The sequence below is a fragment of the Pundamilia nyererei genome, unplaced genomic scaffold (genome assembly GCF_000239375.1).
Source record: "Pundamilia nyererei isolate P.nyererei 1_Seehausen unplaced genomic scaffold, PunNye1.0 scaffold00049, whole genome shotgun sequence".
NCBI classification, from domain to species: Eukaryota; Metazoa; Chordata; class Actinopteri; order Cichliformes; family Cichlidae; genus Pundamilia; species Pundamilia nyererei.
This window is the reverse complement of record NW_005187450.1, coordinates 571,820-594,178: the sequence shown is the minus strand read 5'-3', so window position 1 is coordinate 594,178 and position 22,359 is coordinate 571,820. Positions and strand designations below refer to the sequence as shown.

At 44.8% G+C, this 22,359-nt stretch overlaps 1 protein-coding gene across 6 annotated transcripts in view; it reads right to left on the bottom strand.

Annotated features, from left to right (window-relative positions):
• Positions 1 to 22,359, bottom strand: part of rerea (arginine-glutamic acid dipeptide (RE) repeats a) — a 127,782-nt gene that overhangs the window by 28,588 nt on the left and 76,835 nt on the right. For 5 of the 6 annotated variants that reach the window (XM_005732872.1, XM_005732873.1, XM_005732874.2 and 2 more), the window contains 3 exons: positions 10,378 to 10,483; positions 7,797 to 7,893; positions 6,067 to 6,171 (listed from right to left, as the gene is read on the bottom strand). In XM_005732872.1, the coding sequence (XP_005732929.1) occupies positions 6,067 to 6,171; positions 7,797 to 7,893; positions 10,378 to 10,483 (308 nt within the window). Of the gene's footprint in view, positions 1 to 985; positions 1,389 to 6,066; positions 6,172 to 7,796; positions 7,894 to 10,377; positions 10,484 to 22,359 lie in introns of those variants that run through there. The other variant, XM_005732876.2, reaches the window with a different exon arrangement.

The following is a 22,359-nucleotide window of genomic DNA, read 5'->3' as shown; positions in this document are numbered from 1 at the left end:
GAAATCCTGGTCATCAGCTTAATACAATTATTCATAGCAAACAAAGGAAGGCATGGATGGATGAAGCACTATCTGGGCAGCTGTGCTCGAGTATTCATAAAACACTTCCCCCACTAATAATGACCCCCCACCCCCATTAAGCAGCTCAAAGCCTGTTGCCTAGCACAGTAAACACTATGAAAACATGGCCACTTGTTACAACAAGTTCTGCTCTAACTCAGCATTAGTACACAATCTTGTCAAGTAATTACAGGCTTACTTATCAAAACCCAAAACAACAACGTGACAGTCTGGGCAACTTTGTGTGCAATCAAGGATAGCCCCGCCCCCTCCGCCATCAATTCCAGCCAATCGCTGAGCTAGACTGTGGCACACTGACATAATTGTAGCGCAGCAGAAAAAAAACAGAAGAAGAAGCAGCAGACTCAAGTTGGTGTTGTTGGTATCGTGATCGGTAGGCTTGTGTAAATCGCAGCTGGCAGCACAGCCGTCTGAGCTTTGCCTGCACCCCCTCCCCGGCATTGCTTCATACGCCATGTCATCATCCCGGTTGTAAACAGGAGATGCAAAATGGAGCCAGGGAAGCCTCTGCTGGTCTTAACGCACACCATATAACCACACCGGCAGCACGTTCACCAGCCCCACACTTGCGGATGAACACCCCGACAATGTGCGTTTATCGGAAGCTTGAATGAAGCGCATGCACAAAAAGGTGCGGAGCGACTCCAGACGCGTAACGGTATGCGAGGCTGCGGTGACAGAAGCGTTCGGGCTCCCGACACTCGGTTTTTTTCTCCCCCGCCACCGACACACAAACACAGCCGGTTAACACAATGACAGCGGCGCGGACGGCTCTCACACACATCACACAGTCCTGTCAGACAGCTGGAATGCGACTCCATGAAAATAAGACGAGCCTAATACTCGCGCACTCGCAACCGATAAATGGCACGGGGAAAGCGCGACAATGTGATCGCAAACCTACCTCCGGGGACTGAACAAATCGTCCATTTCTGACATCGAGCCCTAAGGTGGGGGTGCTGACACTGTGTGTGTAACGCTGGTTGAAATTAATTCCCCTCTCACACCTATTCCTAGGTGCTCAAAATGGAGAATCACGCATTCGCTCCCGGAGAGGTATTCACTGAGCTTGTGCTGTGACCTCAGCCAGCACGTACAGCGTCGCAAGCTCGGCTCGCTCCTCTACACACACTACTGAGCATGTGCTGCGACCTCACACACACGCACGCACGCACTAAGAGGCAGGCAGACACAGCCGCATGCGGGATACGGAATTCATCTCTCCTCGTATGTCTGCACCATAATAAACAAGAGTGAAATTGCAATGCTGCAGACGCCGAGCTCGGAATACCAAACGAGGAGGGAGGAAGGGAGCGGAAGACCGAGAGTGGAACAGGGGGCCCCGATGGAGGGGGGTTCCCAGCTGGCAACCATCAGTGCCAACAACAAGGACAGCTGTCACTGCAACACGTGAGGCATTCCCCGCACAACCAGTGATAATAACACAAGGGGGGTTCTCTCGTTTTGTACTCGTGCACTTGAATGAATGAAAAAGCTCATCGTGTCCAAAGAAATGTTATATTTATACTGAAGGGCATCCGCGTAAAAATGCATCAGTTAAAGTGAAGATCAAGAGATCCAACATATTAAAAAAGTTGGAATATTCAAGTGTAACAGAAAAATAGTGGCGGGCGGGTCGATACCAACGCTGGTATTAGTATCTGATTGATATTAGCCCGATAGGATCGATACTTTGTTTCTATCCTCCAAGTTCAGTATGTAGAACACTGAATTGTGCTTCATAATAATTGTTTGGGGGTTTTTTTTGTTTTGTTTTTTGGAAAAACTATGAAAAACGTTGGAACTCTTTTGATTTGACTGTCATGTCTGTTTTATTTACAGCTTATTGAACATTTAAACAACAGAACTGGATCCAAAGTGTTTTAGAGATGGACACGTTTACATTACAGGTCTCCAATAAATAAATAAATAATGTCAAAATGCAGGAAGAGCAAAAGGTGTGTTTCGTACACAGTGAAATCACAGCGATTTTGTGGTCATCAAAATGTGCAGATTAATGATGATTCATCTCAAATCATGACATACTCCTACTCCTATACAGGGATGGGTACCGGTATCCGGTGCCATGATGGCACCGGTTCTAACATAAACGGTAGTAACCAGACCGAAAAGCAGCGCACATTTCGGTGCTGTTTTTTTTCTTGAGATGTCATACACTTTCGATTTTAGCCAATAATTTTACCTTTCCAAGGATAGTGGGCGGGTCCATGTACGTACGTTCTTTTAGAGCAGAGCTACAGATTAAAAATGCCCAAAGCGAAGCGGTCAAAGTTTGGCTGTACTTCACAGCAAAAGATGCAAACTCAGCAGCCTGCAACAAGTGCTTTAAGCTGATACTGTGCAAAGGAGGTAACACCTCAAATCTGATGAAACACCTGGCGACGCATTGCGTTTTTTTATAAAAGCCGAGAAATGCACCGTATTTGATAGCTTGCTGCAAGACCTCACACCGTGCACATCTACTGCGGGTGTGGTGCCTGTTATCGGACCCGGAGTAGCAACATCCCCCAAGAACCCGAAGAGGAGAGTCCTGGCCCCTAGCCCTGCCAGTGTAGCAGCAGCAGCCGTTCTTCTCTGCGTGAGTAGTTTCATGTTGTTCGTGTGTAAATTATGTTGAGTAGGCTAACCAGTTATTACATTAATGCATGTAAGGTGAACTAGCAAACACCGTCGTAGTTACATGCAGCTGTCTTCTTATTTGATAGAGTGATACCATATATGCCCTATAGCTGCAGAAAAGGCTAACATTGTTATCTTTTTACCAAAAAAAACCAGCAAAACACGAGAGGTTTTAGGACAAAGTTTGTATTTTCCATTGTTTAAGCACTGGTTCCAGCCAAAGGAGGTATGTTGTACCAACAGAAAAGGCTAACTTGGTTATCATTTTGCAGAAAAAAAGAGACTGCTAAAAATAAAAACATAAGAGGTTTTTGGACAACGTTTGTGATCTCCATTCTTTAAGCACCGGTTCGAGCACCGTTTAAGCACCGGCATCGTTTCAAAAGTACCAGTTTGGCAGCGATATCGGATAAAACCTAAACGATACCCATCAATATTGGAATTGGTAATGGCAACACTAGCTCTATATTTACTAAAACTTTGCCGTATTGCATAGCACTACTGAAACACAGCGCTGTGCTAGGAATCGATCTCATGAAGCTCCTGGTGCACAGTTTTTGTGCTGATGTTAATGCCAGTTCAGATTTAAAGCTCTGTAGTTACTGAGTCAGCAGAGTGTTGGAGACGTTTACGCACCATGAGCTTCAGGTCTCCACTCTAATTTTGCGGCCGAGCTCCTCTTGGTTCCGAAACACGTTGCAATAATAGCGCTTATAGCTACGTGCGGAAGATCTCCAAGAGAAGAAATTTCACATACTGACTCCTTTCGGTGGTGACATCATGTCAGAGCGTCATGCTCAAATTCATTCAGCTCTACAGAACGACCCATTCTTTCAACAGTGTTTGTAAAGGCAGACTGGGTGGCCAGGTGTTTCATTTTATACACCTCTAGCGTTAGGATGTAGCATCGACTTTCCAAGCATTGCTCTGTTCAGTTATGACACTTAGTAAAACTGCATGCAGTGTCCCCCCTCCCTCATGTTCTACGACAGCCTCCTTGCAAACCTGATGTGCGGTTAAGAAAACGTATGGAAAGATGGTTTGACAAATATTTTGATAATATTCTTATTATAACATTTTGAATATGACTGGGGTCATGCAAGCAGAACATTTTGACTTGATATTTATGATTCAGACAAGGCCTCCATAAATACATGTGGGGATATCCTGGTACCATTCTGTGGACATGTATATAGTAGGGGTGCAACGATACACAAAATTCACGGCTTGGTTCGATACTTTGGTGTCACGGTTCTATATTTTTTTCGATACAATTTTTTTTTAATGTCTTTCAATTTGTCATTTATTAAAATTATAAATATATATTTTAACTCAAAAGTACAGTTTTTAAATGTAATGTTGCTGAAACAACAAAATAATTAAAAAATAAAATAAATCTATCTGATCGAGAAATCACTCATCTTTGGAAAAGAGTTTATTACAGAGAAATGGCTCTTTCCAAAATAAAAGCTATACTATATGCTTCTTCTGGGCTCTCAGCAGCATATTAAACATATCAGGTCCCCATAAGGAGAATCATGTGCTAACGTCTGTCTAAATGACTCGGGTAAAGTTTGTAGCATTAATCTCATTAAAATGACATTAACGCCATAACGCGGCAAATCTCCGTTAACGAGTTACCGCGGATCGCCCCGTGCGTGGGACTGGACGGCGTCAACACGTTAACAAGCTAACTGCGCTAACGCACTAGTTCCCACCAATTGAGCATTGCGTGGCACATCCGACATACTGTTTTACTTTTGTCCATGACGCGCTTACCATCAGGGTCATGCTTCACATGAAAACCAAGATAGTTCCAAAGGCCAGATCTGAATGAGGGTGGGGGAGGTTCAATTTCGGGTAGCGTTGAGGCAGTTGCCATGTTGCAACTAGCTTAGCTTCTGTCTTGCTAGCAGTGCAGCCTAGGCGGAGTAGTGGAACGCAGATCCACTGAGCGCTCAACACAGACAGCATCGTCAGAAGGAAAGTTGATAAAATAAATAAAAAATTTTGTATTGTTCATACATATGCGTACCGAACCGAAAGCACTGTATCGAACGGTTCAATATCGATACGAGTATTGTTGCACCCCTAGTATATAGCACAATCATAATGTGTAATCTGTTGATTTGTTTTGCCTCTTGTCTTAGGGGCTCTGCAAGCCCACATTTCTGCACAGAAGGAGAAACACACCTGGATATCAGCAGGCCTGTGGATAAGCACTGCCAGAAGGTGATTGAAAGAATGAAGAAGTGAGGAGTGTTTATGTGGTTGAACAAGACAACCGTCATTGGAAAACTCCAAAACATAATCTAATGCACAGAAGAAAAACAGCAGAAGAGGCTCCGCTTTGTCATATGTTGATGTGCTTAACATAAAGTTAGGGCATTATTATCTGAGCATACAAAACTGCGTGTAATGAAAATATGTTTTATTTTAATTAGCTACATAAATATTGTGAATTTTGTCTTCTTTTTTTTTTTTAAAGAGTGTTTTCTAGTTTTCCAGGATGCACAAGGATCAGGATCTGGAAACTCAATCAACATTATTTTTCTTATTTAACACCCGTACCTCTCCTGCCGTGGCATATCAAAATGTTTTCAGTGAAACCTTAATCAGACGCTTAACGTGCAGGATCTTGATTCTAATCATAATTTTAACGCAAAAGATCAATGTTTAAAACCTGACATGCAACATGAAAAATATCGATACATTCCCAATAAAATTACAAACCATGGGGGGTTTCCCTGGCTCATTCCCCATAATTGGACCACATCGGGATCATTCTTTTTCGTCATCATTAGACATTACACGTTTTTTTAAAAAAAAGAAAAAAGAAAGAAAGTAGAGACCTCAGGTCTCATGTGGGGTAAAAATAGCTTCTCTGTATAGCTCCTGCATGCGTAAGCTTGCTAAGAATGTGTTATTTAGCAAGTTATTTAACACTAATGCAAACCTCAGCAACATGCCTCATCCGATATTAGCTGCATCAAAGTGTCTTTATAATGAATGGCTATTTTTGTCTCAACATAACAATGAGCTGCCTCATACAGGCATCGGTTAGCAGAAAATTAGCTGTCACCTACATTGATAATTGTGTAGTCATCCTAACAGGCTTTATTGCCGGAGACCTGCTGCTTTTCTTTTTCTTATGTGAAAATGAATATTTTTAGATTTTAGTTTTTGTTTGTTAAAAAAAAATGCTGAGGATGTCAACCTGAACTTCTGATGGCTCCATGTTGTCCTGATTTAATAAACGTGGTGTCAGTGTTGTGCAGGGCTGACTGAATTTCAGAGCTTGGGGGAGAATTAAGACGGGTGCACCATCAGTGCCGGTAAGCTCACCTGGTCTCTGGGTTATATCCAAGGATATAGAAAAAGGAGTCCATGCGGGCTTTGAACTCCCGGGCAGCGAAAATGTCAGAGAAATGGGAAATGTTGCATTTCCCCCTGCAAGAGAGCAGACAGGCTTTATTAGACAAAAACAACCAACATGACAAAGTGACACCCCAGCATGAGCACAAGTAGCCCTAATTAGAGGCTTCTGGTATGTTCGCCTATAGGAGGGGACAAGTGCGACAGCAGGTATCTGCTGCTTGTCAGCACCTGCTGACTTTTGCGGTGAAATATCAGGCTCTGGCTATTTAAGCCGTAAACACCAGCTGAACATGTCAGCGTTGCCTCATCTGCTGCAGACGCAGAGATCTGGAAAAGGAATTCAACCTGCCTGTCTCCCCTCCTAACACGTTTACCCCCCAGTGAGCCGTGGAGGCCATGGCTCTGACCACATCTTGATGCCATTTCCTGTTTCCAGCACCCTGGTGTCTGGCTCTATCAAAATAACAGACATCACAGCCATATGTAGCTGGGCTGCGTTGCAGAGAAATAGTATCTTCCTCCCCCTGAAAAGATTAAAGGGTGCTAAGGAGAGCCGTCTTTGGAGAGCTCAGAGCTGCGGCATTACAGCATCCCACTGGAATTCCCTCCCGTTTATCTAAAGCCCAGAGAAAAAGACAAATCAAAGGGAGCTCTGTGTAGGAGAAGTTGCAGCTAATTTTCCCTAAAATCTGTGGTTTCTGGAAGACATGGCTTTACCGCTTGCAGATGGTTTTGATTAAAGGAAAGGGGAAGAGGAGGGAAAAGGAGGGGAGGGGTGGTCAGCCAGGAGGGAGGAAGAGACAGAGGCAGGGACAAAGACCGAACAAAGCGTATTTGTTTCTAGACAAAGAAAATTATTAAGTCGGCGAGCATTTCCAAAGACATTAAATATATACAGAGGAGGCGCTATAGGCTGCTCTCTAGCAGCTTGTGCAGGTGTGTATTGATGCAGAGCTGTTTTAATCAGTGTTTTAATGTTCAACAGCATAAAGGTATGTGCCTCAGTTATGGCTTTGCATCTTTACACATCTGCTCTATTTTAGCAGCACCTGCTAAAACCAGTAAAGCATGCTATATGATCACTTTAGGATTGTAAAAATGAAATAGCTCAGTGTGTAGTGCTATAAAGCAATTTGGTATCAGAGCAACATAATTATTCATGGAGAGGTGGCAGAAATATGGGGATAATGGAGGTTTACGGCTCAGAAGGCAAAGGGATAAATAAAATACACTATATTATATCCTGAGTCTGGTTCAGACCCGCCATATGTTTTATGATAGCGGTGTTTCAATTAAAAGAAAAGGGAACTGATTTGCTTTATCATTGAATTAGTCAGCAAAAGTATAATATTTGCTTCTTCTTTTTTCCAATTTCTGATTAAAAGGCATAAGATTATCTTTATCTTGCTGACAGAAACACAAAATCATAGCAGAAGGTGCCACGAAAGTTGAATGACAGTTCTGTAATTTGTATACAAAGGCACCAAAATCCACAAATAAAAGCTATTCCAGTGACACTGTTATAAATTCAAGTACTGTAATAGCCTAGATGTTACTAGAGCTCTAGAAGCAGAAATCTCGGTGTAGAAAAAACCTGTGAAGCCTGTGCTGAAAGTATTCCATTTTTCTGTAGCACTGTTTAGAAAGCTTCCAGTCTTTATGTGCAGTTTTGTTTGCTCGTGTGTGGGTTTGTTTACCTGAGAGCAGCAGCATGATAAGTGTCCACGTAGTCCGAGATAAAGAGTTCTCGACTCCTGACCACTGGATCTGTGATGACCAGCTCCCGGCCAGAGTCTGCAGGAGGGAATAGTGCCTGTGGTCAGTCTACATCATATACATAATCTGTGACAAAAATAATGATTTGAGATAAAGTAGCTCTGTAAACCACAAAAGTATCAGCACAATTCTGTGTTTACCCACAGTAACAAGCACCTCTGTGGAATATTGCGCCATAATTCAATAAATAGTTCAATTCAATAAAGCCAGTAATATGCTATCCCTTCAGAAGAGAGCATAATGTTCAGTTCTCGAGTGAAATGACCCCTATGGTAGTTACGATGCATCACTGGCAACAAGAGGAAGTTGGGACTTGTCTTTGACAAATGACCTGAGCTGTGGCCAGTGAGCTCCGGCCTTGTGACATCAATTCTAATAGTCCAAGTCCCTGCTGCCAGGACAGACTGCTGATAGTATAGCACTGTGTGGCACAATCCTTGTATTATCGTAGAAAAAGAAAATGGCACAACACCGTACTTAGCTGCAACCCTGATCCTATCTGGATTTTTTGTTTGGTTAGGAGGCTGTTTTTACAGCGTGTAAAGGTAGAGATGATTGTACTGTGAGGCAAAGAAAAGCCGAGCCACTGGGGGCACTCCGGCTAACAAGAACTGCCAACTGTGAACAGGATGTGTCAACAGGTGAGGTGTGTTATTTTATCTCAGTTTGAAGAGAAAATTGCAGTTTATAATCAGGCTGAGAAACATTTCCGGGAACACGCACATTTAAAAGGCTAAAATTAAACTTGTGTGCAACGACAAAGTGTTCAGAACACCGAGTAACATTTAACTACAAAACTAATTTAACTTCAACCATGTTTATAGGACACAGAGTTCTTGCTGCAATAAAACCAAGTAGAGTAGTTGACATTTTCAATTCTGACAGTCAAAGAACACAGAGAACACAGATATATATAGCCATGGGGTACATGGAGAATAGGTCAGCTAGTTTCTTTAATTACACTTAAACTACTGAGTGGGTTTGAACATGTTTCAACAAAAAAAAAAGTTAAGTAAAAATAATAAACCAATAAAAAATAAAAAGCCCCAAAGAAATGTGGGAATGATTAGAATAGTAATAGTGTGGAACCGTGGACGAAATACGGAGCTAAAACTATGGCTAATAGTTGATTTACTTTACATTATGGATAAGTAGCTTATGTTTAGCTAATAGTAACAGACAAATGTATTAAGTTGCTAGCTAAACACTCTAGATCACAGGTGTCGAACTCCAGGCCTCGAGGGCCGGTGTCCTGCAGGTTTTAGATGTGTCCTTGAACCATCACAGCTGATTTAAATGTCTAAATTACCTCCTCAACATGTCTTGAAGTTCTCCAGAGGCCTGGTAATGAACTGATCACTTGATTCAGGTGTGTTGACCCAGGGTGAGATCTAAAACCTGCAGGACACCGGCCCTCGAGGCCTGGAGTTTGACACCCCTGCTCTAGATGAACAACTAAGGACTAAGCTGTTATAAATTATTACATTTCAAAACAGTAAGGCTGACAACTGAACTCGTGAGCTCATCATTTTGTTTACCAGTTGAATTTGCTTAAAGTTTGGATAAACAGTTGAGCATACAGTAAGAGTTTGTGTTGATAAATGTATTGATAAGCACTTTCAAGCCGTCTGAATTTCACCATCTCTCCTTTGGCTTGTTTTTTATCCTTTCTCTCTATGCCCTCCTTTTTCCTTTTCCCATCACCCCGTAACCGGTTGCAGCAGAGGAGCCTCTCTGAGCCTGGTCTGCTGGAAGTTTCTTCCTATTCAAAGGGAGCTTTTTTCTTCCAATCATCACCTAGTGCGTACTCACAGGGCGAGGTCATCTGATGTTTGGGTGTTCTAATACTGCAGGGTCTTTACCTTATAGTATAAAGCTCCTTGAGGCGACTTGTTTTGAACTAGCTTTGGTTTTGACTCTGAATCCAAAAGGATGATATGATATTGGTTTAGTGATATAACTAAACAATTACTCATTTACCTGTTGCAGGCCGTTCAAAGATTTGCATGTATGATTGATGGCTTCATTAATTAAAAATATGTTTTTAAAAAATACTAATAAAAATCTAAAAACAATGCACTAGAGTGCTGCGAGGACACCCATTACTCCAACAATGTTAAATTTCTCTCAGGATTTGATATTCAGTGGCTGCAGATCACTGGCAGGCTCGTGTTCCTGTAGATGTGAATGTGCTGAGAGTGTGATGAGTCCACTGGCACTGACTGGGTTGAGAGCGTGTACACTGAAGGGCCACATGACACTGCGGGTTATTAACACTCCACTGTGCTGCTGTCTGGCCTGAAGCAGTGTTACCCAGGGAACCAGCACAGAGCCACGGTATTGGCTCGGCTGCCAGGGACACAGCGCGGAGAGCAGAGCCAGGTGTGTGTGTTTGTAGAGGAGGAACAGCACAGAAAATTAAATGGATTTACTCTCTTGCGTGCACGTTCTGTACATGTGCACATGTGCAGGTGTGTTTAAACGATCAATCGGCGGCCTCACCGTTCTCATTGTTGCGATCCTGCACCAGGTGCTGGTAGACGGAGTCAGGCACCTCTGACTGGCGGTAGTACCATTTCACATTCATCAGCAGATGGTCCCGTTTACTCTGCAACACAGAGAGACACAAAGTGAGTGAGCAGGAGACTAAAAAGATCCCACGCTAAGATAAACAGACATCGTTCTGTTTGATTACGACGTCACAAATTGGCCTTTTGGCAAAGAACGAAGCCGTGCAGATGCACCGTTTATGGCTCACACAGGCTGATGCCAAGACGCACGCAGAGAGACCAAGTCAATTAAAAACGGATTGTGGGGCATTTAGAGCCTTAATAAAGTAAACAGTGGGATGGCCGTCGCTGGAGGAAGTATGGAGTGAGAGGAACCATGCGGGGAATGGATGAGTGTTCAACCTATGCCTTGTGCAAAGCAATCCTTTGCCTTGATTTCACTTCACTTAATGATAATACTCTAATGAGCCATTATGTATTTAACACACTACCAGGGCTTTATAAAGCTTTTTGATGCACATGTACAGTATCAAGTTTTCTATGCCTTTATGTGCTGCCACCCACTGGCTCTTTGATAAAATGCAAGTCAGCAAATCTCTTTTAATCCTTCAGCTGGCCAGCAAGTGGCAGCACTGAGGTGAGAAGAGAGCCTTTCCACAGGGTGAGTCAATGAAAACACACAGAGGGAAGGGAAAAAAACAGCAGGGGGGGGGAGGTGTGGGGAGAAAATGGTAGAGACTGACACTAGTGCTGAGGTGAGGGATGAAAAGGGCAAAATACTGTTTTCATTTCATGTTATAAAATATTTATTGTGACTGCACATAAACCCAACTGACCGTCACAGTGGTTTGAAAGAACATTAGAGAGACTGCCAGGGTGGGTGCTGGACTGCGACACAATCCTGTTGGCCCCAGCCATCTTTATTAGGGGCTCTGCTGCACTGCACTGAACTAACAGACCGAGACACCTGCACCGACACCGCCAATGGAGTACAGGAGAAAAACCACAAGGGGAGAAAATAAAAAGGTGGGGAAGATACTTCAGTAATCCAAGGCAGACAGTTTAACATCCACCCTTTCCAGGCTCTTGTGTATATATGTGTGTGAGCGTAGCAAGAAACATGAGGTCAGGGTAAAGATATTTAAAGCCTTTGGAGTACATTGTTCTGTTATGTCACAGGGGAGGAGACTGAGAGCACACGCAGCCAAGAAAATCATCACCTCCCCTTAAACCTCGAGACCACCTCTGGTTTTCTCATTCTCTCCACTCCTTCCATATTCCATCCCCCCCACGCCAGTCTTCCACTGTAAACCTTTTCACTCCACCACTTTTTGTTTTTTCATTTCTTTCCCTTTCTCAAACCTTTAGCAGGGAGGAGGAATGAGTGAGTAAGTGAGCCTGGACGTGTTAAACAGCAGCTGGCATGCAGTCAAGTCAGCTGCATTTACTGCTCTGGATGATTATATGCACGCAACATCGCACAAGCAACACACACACACACTGCTTGTGATCCAACACTGATGGAGTAAGACACAGCCCCCCCCCCAGCAGTAAGGCGTACTGTGTGTGTAGAAATGTGTGCAATGATGTCATGCCACTCCCCCTCCCTCCAAGCAGTCAGCCCACCCTTCCATACCTCTTGTCTATCCAATGTACAGACACAGTTGCCTTCTAGACTAACAGGGCTGCCTGCCACAGCGGAACGAGTAGTTATCCGGTGCTTATACATAATTAATACTTTAAAGGCAGACTGTAAATGCTGCCGGTGTGCTACCCGAACATCTCATTTTCTGTCTGTAAAACCCACAAAATGCAGAGCCTGATGCAAACAAAAAGGCACAGGCAGACAGAGAAGATGCAAAGAAGAAAAAGAAGACAAACAAAAGCGCAGGTTGTATGTCTCATTCATTAGCCTGCATTGTTTCAAACCAACCAAAGCAGAGACCAAATGTTGCTTCCACTATCATCAGTATCCTCGTTGCTAGAGAGTAGCCGCCACTCTCCAGAGCAGATTGCTGTTATGAAGCTCACAGCGGCGTTAAGCCCTCTCAGGCAAAAAGAGGGAGGGAGACGGAGAGAGACTCTGAGAGTGCAACATATGGAGCACGTAGTGGGAGTGGAGCGCAGCTTTCAATTATCACAATTCCATAAACATGCGGGGTGGAAAAATGAGTAGATAACACTGGGAGAAAATGAAGGGAGATGATAGACAGCTCAGACTCGCCGCGCGAACTACTACTCGCATTGTCTGGGCTTTGCTAAGCCTGTCACAGAAAATGACAGAGGGAGAACATAAGAACCACAACGCTGAATTGATTAGAGGCATTCCACGCTGCCTGTAGAGAGCCGAGCCCCGCACAGTGTCGGCCATCTTTGTCTGTCCTGCCAGAGGCTAAACATGGCCCTGCCCTCCCCCTCCTCCTGAGGCCCTAAACCCTGGGAGTACCGCTCACTGCAGAGAGGCCAAAAGACTTACTGAGAGAAAGAAACGAAACAAGGCGGAGGGAAAGAGGTGAAGAAGCAGAGCAGAGGAGACAGAAGGGGAGAAATTAGGAGAGAGAAAGGAGGCAGATTAAGGTGAGAGCAGTAAAAAAAACCATCTCATTTCTTTTCACTTAAAATCACAACTATCCTCCTCACTGCAACCCGCAGGGTACAAGACTGCCCCTTTATTCACTGAGGTGATATAAATCTGAGAGTCATGCTTTGGGGCTGAACACAATAGCACCTCCCCTCCCTCCCATGGCTCAGCTTGGCCTGTGGCATTCTTTTAGCACTCCTCAGACAGACAGGGGTTCAACTATTTCTCAAAAAGGATATTTATTAGGAAAACATAAAGTATGTTTCTTGTGGAACAAGCTAAAAAAAAAAAAAAGAGGCAAGAGTCACTGTTAATAAAAACGAATCAGTGCATTCATCACTGTCCTGAAAGCAGTCAAGACAAGACAAGCCAGTTAATTCTCCCCTTGACTAGCTAAAGATGGCTGGCCCCTTGGGTCCATAATGGCTGTGCAGTTTTCTTTGTGCAGTCAACTCTGGAGCGAGGGCCCCTGTGTACGACCACAATGCTACAAAGACTGGGAGAAGAGGGATACACAGAGGGCAGACTTTTCTCTTTACAAGGAAAGGCTTTAAATGTGAAAAAAACAAAACAAAACAGCTCCGTTATTCGAAGGAGAAAAATCAGTCAAAGATCGGAGAGTGCGGGATTAAGTCTGCGTTTTCAAGTGCGAGAGTGTAAAATCAATGCAGTGCTTTTCAACCCAAAAACCCCCAATCCCTGTAAGTGTTTGAGCAGCAACCGGTTTCTCTCGTGACTGTTCACAGCGGCCTTTGCAATATGGCAGCCAGAGAGCGTTGTTACAACCTGTAACCCTCAAACCTAATGCCCAATTCCGCCTCCTTCTCCTCTTCCTCCTTCCACTGTAACACTAGAGCTTTGCTTTAAACAATACCAGATCCTCCCTTCTCCCACACGACAGGCCCCCAGCGCACCTCGTTAACAGGAAACCTCTGTTTATTTTCTCTGCCTTTCAAACACACTTCTTCCTCTGCAAACCCTGTTAGTGACCACCCCCTCGTGCACTGGCGACAACACCAGCCAGGATCTATGACTTCCTGCAGGAGGTGGCAACCAGAAGTAAAGAAGGAAAGACATATCCCAAACCCTCAGACAAAGGAGACGGCAGGGGAGGGAGGGAGGGAACGGGGGAGGTCATGCAGGCAACGGCAGCAGCAGCAGCTTGGTGTTAGCAAGGAATGTCAAGCAGTTCAGCTAAGCTAGCAGGCTTGCTGAGCTAACAGCTTAGTTAACGAATGCCCCGAGGACAAGGGAGGCTCGAGTATGTGAGATCAGGGCTGGTACTGGTGTTGACACACACACACACACACACACACACACACACACACACACACACACACACACACACACACACAAAATGGTAGGGAGGGCATAAAGTCGGAGTGTTCACCTAGCCTGTCGGAAGGGGAAATAAAGCACAACCAAAAGAACAAAAGGGCGATTGTGGCATTTGGAGGCAGAGATGGGATCTGGGAGGACTAATCTGCTGCTCCAACATGATAAGATTAGAGAAGGGGGAGGCAGGAAGAGCTGGCTGGGAAGATCACACGTACACTCGTGCAAGCACACAAAGATGATGGATATGATTGGGAGGGTTTTCCACTCGGCTTTTCTCCCTTCCCCATTTTCGTTCTTCCTCTCCCTCTTTTTCTCCCGCTCTCTTTGAGACGGAGAGATCTGCCAGCACACCAGCACTCAATAAGCACTTCCATCTGGACGGCACACACAGACAAACTTAAAAAAATAAAAATATATATTGCATGTGTGTGAACATGCAGTTGTGAGGTACAAGAGATCTGCTGTGCTCACGCAATCTCAGACATCTCAGTGACTGACAAAGGAGGTTGTTAAAAAGTAATGCTAGCGTGCTGTGTGAACAAACACACACACACACAAATACACACGCACACAAATAACAGGCTTTCAGGATAAGCACCTCTATTCTTCTCCCAAGCCGGCAGCAGCAGCAGGCTGGGACTCTGTGTCAGAGGTAAGAGAAAGCAACTCTAAATCAGACTGTCAGAACCAGCAGCAGCAGGATCCCTCTCTTCAATCCTCCTCTCCTTATGGGCTTCACCGTGTGCACTTGGCTACTTGGAGGAAGCCTCTGCCCCTCAAGCCTCATTCTCTGAGCCACACATAATAACACTAAGCAAATGCTGATTACAACGTTTGTTGGGCGGAACTGTGCACAGCCTTCTTGTATGCCTGGCAACAAGAAAAAAATGAATAAATAATTAAATATATAATGTGTGAGATTGTGTGGGAGGCATGGGGGGTGGTGGGGGAGGGGCAAGGTGAGTCCCAGCTGTGGTGGCGATGCTGGCAGGACCTTTTACACCATGCCTACACATGGGTGTCTCTCTCTCTGCCTCTCTTTGGCTTGACCTGTTTGGATATTAAATCGGCACCCTCTGCTTTGAACACACTGGGCCCATCTGTCAGCCCGGCTCCATATTGGATTGGATGAGCATTAGCCGATTCAGAGTGGGCAGATTTGCTCTCGTTTCTCTTTGTGTGTGTGTGTGTGTGTGTGTGTGTTTGTGTGTGCCTTTGAATGCCTGTCTTAAATTTAAAACCCACTTTCACAGAATCAAGCCCACAGGGTTTAGATCACTTTACGATGGACTCGCTGGCCGGGTCGCCGTACAAATTGATGACATACAGCAACACATGTGAGGATGTTAACAGGTCCTCTTGTCATCGAGGCAAAAAACACAGCAGAGAATCGAGGAAGGGGAGGAGGGGGGGAGAAGAAGAAGAATGAGTCACGCGGAGCTCACAGATGATGCTAATTAAGACTTCGGGGCTGAGGACCACTACTGGTGGATCATACTGCCAACCACAGGCACCCTTTTACACACTAGAGAGTCACAAGCACCCCACATGACTGCGACACTGAGGTTCACAACTTTTTCCAACCCTCTGCTTCGCTCCACAGTCTGTTTCATTTCTCCTTTATTTCAAATGTGTCCTCGAGGAATACAGCAAACTAATAGCAGGAATAATAAGATATCTGCTTTAAAGGATCGCGCTGGATTCCTTCTAGAAATACAGAGGCAGTGAGACTTGAGAACACTAGCGCTGGCTGTTTGCGGCATAAAACAGCCGAGCTGCGTCCAACTTAAATATTTGTCTTTGCCTCCAACACACTTCTGTTTCACGTCAGTTTAAGCCAGGAAATTTAACACAAGTTAAGTGATGGTGCAGATAGCAGCACTGTTAAAAGTCAAAGGGAGAGAGGGGTTATAAAATGATGATCACTAACAGCACAAAACAGTCAAAGAGCACCTGGCAACTTATGCTCAATGATTTAGGCTAAATGCTAATACACACACATAGAGAGAGACACACATTAGCACAGTCAGAAATCTTTGCAGCGCTTTGCAGGGGTAGAGACTAGAATGCAGATCCGAGTAAGACTTCAAACGCAGGCTGCAGGAGGACAGATGGAGGCGGTTAGGAGAGCTCATATCTCAGTGTTCAGATCATAATACTGACTTTATTTCCCAAGCTCTCCCTCTCAGCCAGACATAGAGTTAAAGCCTGCCAGAAAACATTGTCATTTCTGCCTTCAGCCTTTCATTTAGCCGCTTCAAAGCCATCTCGCTTTGATACCTGGCTTCCCTGTGCGTGTTAGTGTATTCGCCAGCGTGCCTGTATGTGTGTGTGTGCTTGTGCATAGCCTGGGATGTTCTCAAGAGAGCGGAGACTTGTCTGGTCTCAAGGTAATGCCCGTGAGTCAGGATTCACAGAGAGACACAAACACACAATGAGGGAAGAAAAAAGGGAGGAATGCTGACGTTTTGAGAGGACACTGGCTTTTTCTTGCGCAGACCCTTTAAACCGCCGGGTGTTTCATTTCCCTGTAATCCATTGTGTTAGCTGTGCCTTGTTAGCATAGCCTGGTGAAGTAATGAGACATCTCACTAATACTTACTAGACTGCTGCTATAGAGAAAGAGAGGAGGAATGCTCACAGAGAGGGGCGCAGAAAGGATATGACTATCAGACTGTGTGTGTGTGTGGATTTGTCATATTGGACGTTTGCCCAGCAAGCTAATCCAAACCCTGCATATGTGTGTGTCTGTGCGTGTGCGTGTGTGTGTATGTGTGAGGACCAGTGGCAGCCTCTTGAGCAGGCTATGGCAGAGATGGAGCTGAGTGCTGTAATGGAAGACAGGAAATGAGAAGGCATGCTTAAGCCAGTGCTAATCGATGTCCCCCCCACCACCCCCGTCGCCTTGGTATAATTCACACACAAATTTATCACGTAGTGTGTGTGCGTGTGGGTCGTATATCTTCTCAACAATGCACTGGGGAGTCAGAAAGGTGCTGTGCGTGTGTACAAATTTGTAGCACTTCAAAGACTGACGCAGTGTGTGCTCATGTGAATGCTTTGGAGGTCTTTATGTGAGAGCAGCTGTCAGGCCATCAGGAGCGTCTAGAGGGAGAGCGTGTGACAGTGACACAGATACAAGAAGCTGAGGCACCTCCTGCACGTCTGTATGGTCAGAAAACGCACGTTAATGCACAATTATGATCCTTCTTGCAATACAAATCTCATTTCCGCATGCACACGCAAACAAAACTGCATCCATTTAAAAGAACAAACGTGGACGGAGCGGCGACAGTCAGCCATGGATAGAGAGAAACAAGCAGAGTGTATTAACACGAGCATGCAAAAACAGATCTTAACGCAGAGTGTGAAAACCGGACAGACAGCTTAAACCACCGCAAGCTCAAGCACTTGTGATTGTTTTGTTTTTATCTGCCCGCTGCTCCCAAAGATATCCATCTCTCCGGCTCCCTTCCCCTGCTTTATCTCGGTCTGAAGGTGACCTTGCCTGTCTGTCAGTCTCTAGTGATGACACTGGCCCTATCAGTAATACATCATGTAAGCAGTGTATCAGCCAGATGCCGCACTAGCTGAGCAGTGGGTGGTCTGTCAGGCATGCCTGCTTTGTACAATATGCAAATAATCACATGCAAATTACCTGACTCTGTGTGATTGTGATTGTGTGTGTGTGTGTGTGTGACAATATATCCGGGTGGATGCAAATGAAGAACGCTATCAGATGTGCGCTAAAAGACTTAAAGACATTACGGGCATTTCACCAAACACAGTTACAGCTCACAAAAATCAAAAGGCTACTCAGAGAAAATGTCTGAAAGCTGGGGAGGAATGTGATTATAACACATGTGTGCACACACGCACACACACCCACATAGAGGCCAGGAGCTTTGAGCAGCCTCCTGCTGTGCTGCAACAAGAGATGTATTGTAGACAACACAGCTGCAATAACAAGGCTGGCCCAGTGCTAGAAGGAGCTGTGCTGCACGACTTTTCGTCTAGACCGACAAGAACAGCCGCCATATTGTAACATTATTATGGACTGGAGTCTCTGCGTGTATTTTTAAGTGCAATGAATTTAAAGTGATAGGGATGCAGCTGTTTTGTTTTTTTAAAAAATGCCTAAAATGCACATTACAATGCATCAAACATAAAAATGTATTTCCTCAAATGGATCCGACACCTTTTAAGGAGTCTGATGGAAAATACCGGACCTTTGTAATAGTATTAAAAGCTGAATATTTTGTAGGTTCCTCCTACATGATTAACTCGGGTTTGTTTTTTTTAACTTTCAAGTACAAGAAAAATCAAAAGATGCTTTGCTATCATATCACCCCGAAGGTACTGAAGGTAGGCTGAGTTAATAAGAAAGGGAAAAATGTAAATTAGCTGGCTAGAATTACTTTCCATTTAAATCTAGTGTAAAATAATACAAATAAATTCACTGCGACTTTAATGTAAGTGAATAATGGCGAGAAATCTGACGCGGTTGACAGGATAAAAGATGCAGGAATCTATAAATGATTGATCTGAGTTGTAAGTTACATCCTAATCTGCATTAACTGAGCACCTGAACACCTTCAGATTTTTTGTCTGCACGTTACACATTCGGTGAAGACTTTCAATACGATGCATCACCTTTTTATTCATAATCGATCGTTTAGTTTAAACTCCTCTTCCACTGTGTTAGGTTATTTAAATGCAACATAAAAAAGCAAAAAGCAAAAAAACATTCAGCTGACGTGACATTGATATAACGGGTGGCCGTTCTGCAAGGACAACCAACAAAGCGTCTTGATTGAATAGGAACAAACAGGCATATTTTAAGCCCTGCGAATTATGAGCTGCAGATCCTTTGCGAGGTCTCGTGTTGCGGTTGACTTCCCAAACTCCAGCAAAAATAAAACATACACGGTTAAGTAAACAATTGCTCGCTAATGCAGAACATGGGAAAAACAACAGAGTCATGACGAGCGGCGTGTCAAACACGCTGGTTATCGTTCGCACGTACCCAAACACAGCACCCACAGCGAGAGAGAGGAGAGAGAGGGTGAGACAAAGAGGCTGAACAACACACCAACATCTCTACTCTCTGCAACCCAGGCACATCAAAGCCTTCTCCGCCCATTTATCTGCATGTGCCTGTAAATCAAAAGGCATACTTTGAACCTGCACGCACGCACGCACACGCACACACACACACAGAGGCTCAAGCAGCATTTGCTTTGTGCAGCAGAGTCCAAGACTGGGGTAGGGAAGGTAAAAGATTTTGCTGTAGACGAGGGAATTACGCGCCTCAGCTCACTCTGTCAAGGGAGGAGAGGAGAATGACTGTTTACCAAAAAGAGAGAGGGGGGTGGTGGGAGGGTCATTGCTGTGTCTCAGGCAGTGCTTTCCTGTCTGCGAGTCACCTCTTCACTTCACTTTCACCCTTCACTTAGCCCCGCCGCCATCATTGAAATGAGACACACATCTACCCCACCTTAAAAACGGCTCTATGCTCTGACAGATGAGGAGCCAGGTCAATGCAATTAGTTGTAACAGCATGTACAGGGGCAGACACTATGCACAGGAAAACAAGACGAATAAATGGACAAACACATTCAGAACCCCATGGAGAGAGAACCTAAGGAATGCACCCACACACACACTCACACAGATGATCTGTGCATCCCAGTGTGACCATATGGTTTGGCGGGGACTTCCTACCCACCGCAGAGGAAGTGTCCGTTTACAGTGCACAGTTCAGTTGTCTGCCATCACATCCTGTCTCCCAGCTTTAAACGGCAATACGAAGCCTGCTCTGCTCAGCCCAGTCACAGCTTTGAAGTTAAATCAAGCAGAAAGGAGACACAGTTCCCCATACCGTGCAATCAGCATTGGCATGAGATCTGGTGGGCCGCACGCAACCTCAAACAACAAAGCAACATAAAGGGAGATTCACTTTCTGCAGCTCGTATGTGTGAAGATGGTTCACTTTTCAGCCAGCGTTGCTGGTGGTGTGTCTGACACCCACCTGTCCTTGGGTAGAGTGTGATTAGGCGTTCTTAAAGCCAGCTTTTTGTAACAGAGTGGATGCGTGTAACAGATTGCGTGCGGAGAGCGATATGATAGGCTTATGATGGAATGATCCAGCAGACATTGACTAACAGTATGTGAAGTACAACGGGGCGGGTGTTATTGATGACTCTCTTAAAAAAGTGGGTATCATTGCCATGGCAGCCCATGCGTTATCACCACGCAGCCACGCCCAGTCCCCCCGGTTCAGACCAATGGGCAGCCAGCTGCCAAGCAAACAATCCCCAGCAGTGCTGGAATGGTTGCGGGCGAGAGGAGAATGCTAAATGTGCCACTTCATCTGGTGATTGACACAGAGCCTCTTGTTTACAGGCGCCATGGAGATTTGCATCTTTTTACCACTGCCACTCCTTCTCCTCTTCTCTCTCATTTCTCGCCTTCTCCTTTGTGTCCCCTTGCTTCACTCCCACAATCCTCCCCGTTTGTGGCGGCTCTGCATGAAGTGGATATTACCCCACCCTGCTGCTATGATATTGATCAGCCTCCTCCTTCCCTCTCCTCCTTTTCTTCATAGCCCACTGCATTGATTCCACCTCTCCCTCCGAGCCCGCCAGCTAGGAGTGATTACACACGCTGCTCACATACAGAGATGCAAACACACACACAAGCATACACATTAGTCTTCGGTAGGGATGTGGGACATGTAGCCTTGCTTTACTTTAAAGGCTATAAAGCTCAGCGGCTGCTGCACCAGCCCAGTGAAAACACTGCTTCTTTTCACTCAATCAAACCCAGTGACTGCCAGCTTACCATGACATATTACCATAATAAACATCTTTGTTATAGCATGTTAGCATAGCACACCAGCCATCTGGCATAAAGCTGACTGTGCTCTAGTGTTTTCTGTCAGGTTGGTGCTAAAGATGGCTGTGGTAGGGCTTGACAGGTGGACTCCAGACACCTTGTGATTCTGTGCAGAGCCACACGGAGCACATACACACTCCTTATATGGGCCTGCGGTGCTGCACTCACCAGTTACACACCAAAAGCTCTCCTACTAAAGTCAAAACAGTGAAATAAAACAGCTAGGAGTGGGTGTTAGAACAGCACAAGAAAAATACCAAATCACAAACTCGGCTCATCTGTGTCCACTTGAGCATAAAAATATTTCCCCACGTGTGAATGGACAGCCATGCTGACCATGAACATGACACCAGAAGTCGCGCCCCCGCCTAAAAACCCACGGGCAGCAGGAGCTCTTGGCTCGTCTGTACACGCTTGGACGTTAATCTGTTAACCAACCCTCTCAAATTGACCAGACAGTATCTCTGCTAACAATAGCGCGTGAAGTGCGAAAGGTTTGAGGTGGGGAGTCCTAGCCGATGAGCTAACGTAGGCAGTGTGGGCTGATGCAGCAAGAACAACCACTTATCTCTGTGTAACCTCTCTCCGGCAGCAGCAACAATCCAGAGGAGTGTCTACACCAACAGGCCAGAGATCCCACATATTATACGCACCCTCGCTGTCATTTGGCATTTAAATGGCATTTTAGCATAGCAGCAAACAGTTTGCACCTAATTATAGCTAGCTGTTGCTGTGTAATGAGTTGAGCTAGTGTCTCTAAAAAAGCCACAGCTACTCTTAAGGGTAACCAATATCTCTGCTTAATCCCAAGGTGGACTGGATGTTAGAAAGGATGGGCAGTCAAACCTGATACTGAACCAGCCTGAAGCTAAATTATTAATTATTAAATCATTGATAAGCTAAGACCTAATCAGTTCTGCTCTCTGCATTAAAGAAATTCAGAAAATAGATTGCTACATAATAGATTGCTACACAATGCTACGGAAGCATTACCTTGCACAACTGGTCTCCCCGACTCTACTTTTTTCTTAATTTGCAATAAGATTAAGAGATTTGTCTGTGATGCAATTATGCTATTCCCAATCCAGAAAAGATCTCTCTCTCTCCCTGAGTCTGAGGGGCGGGGCGCTCTCCCTCTCTCTCACACACACACACACA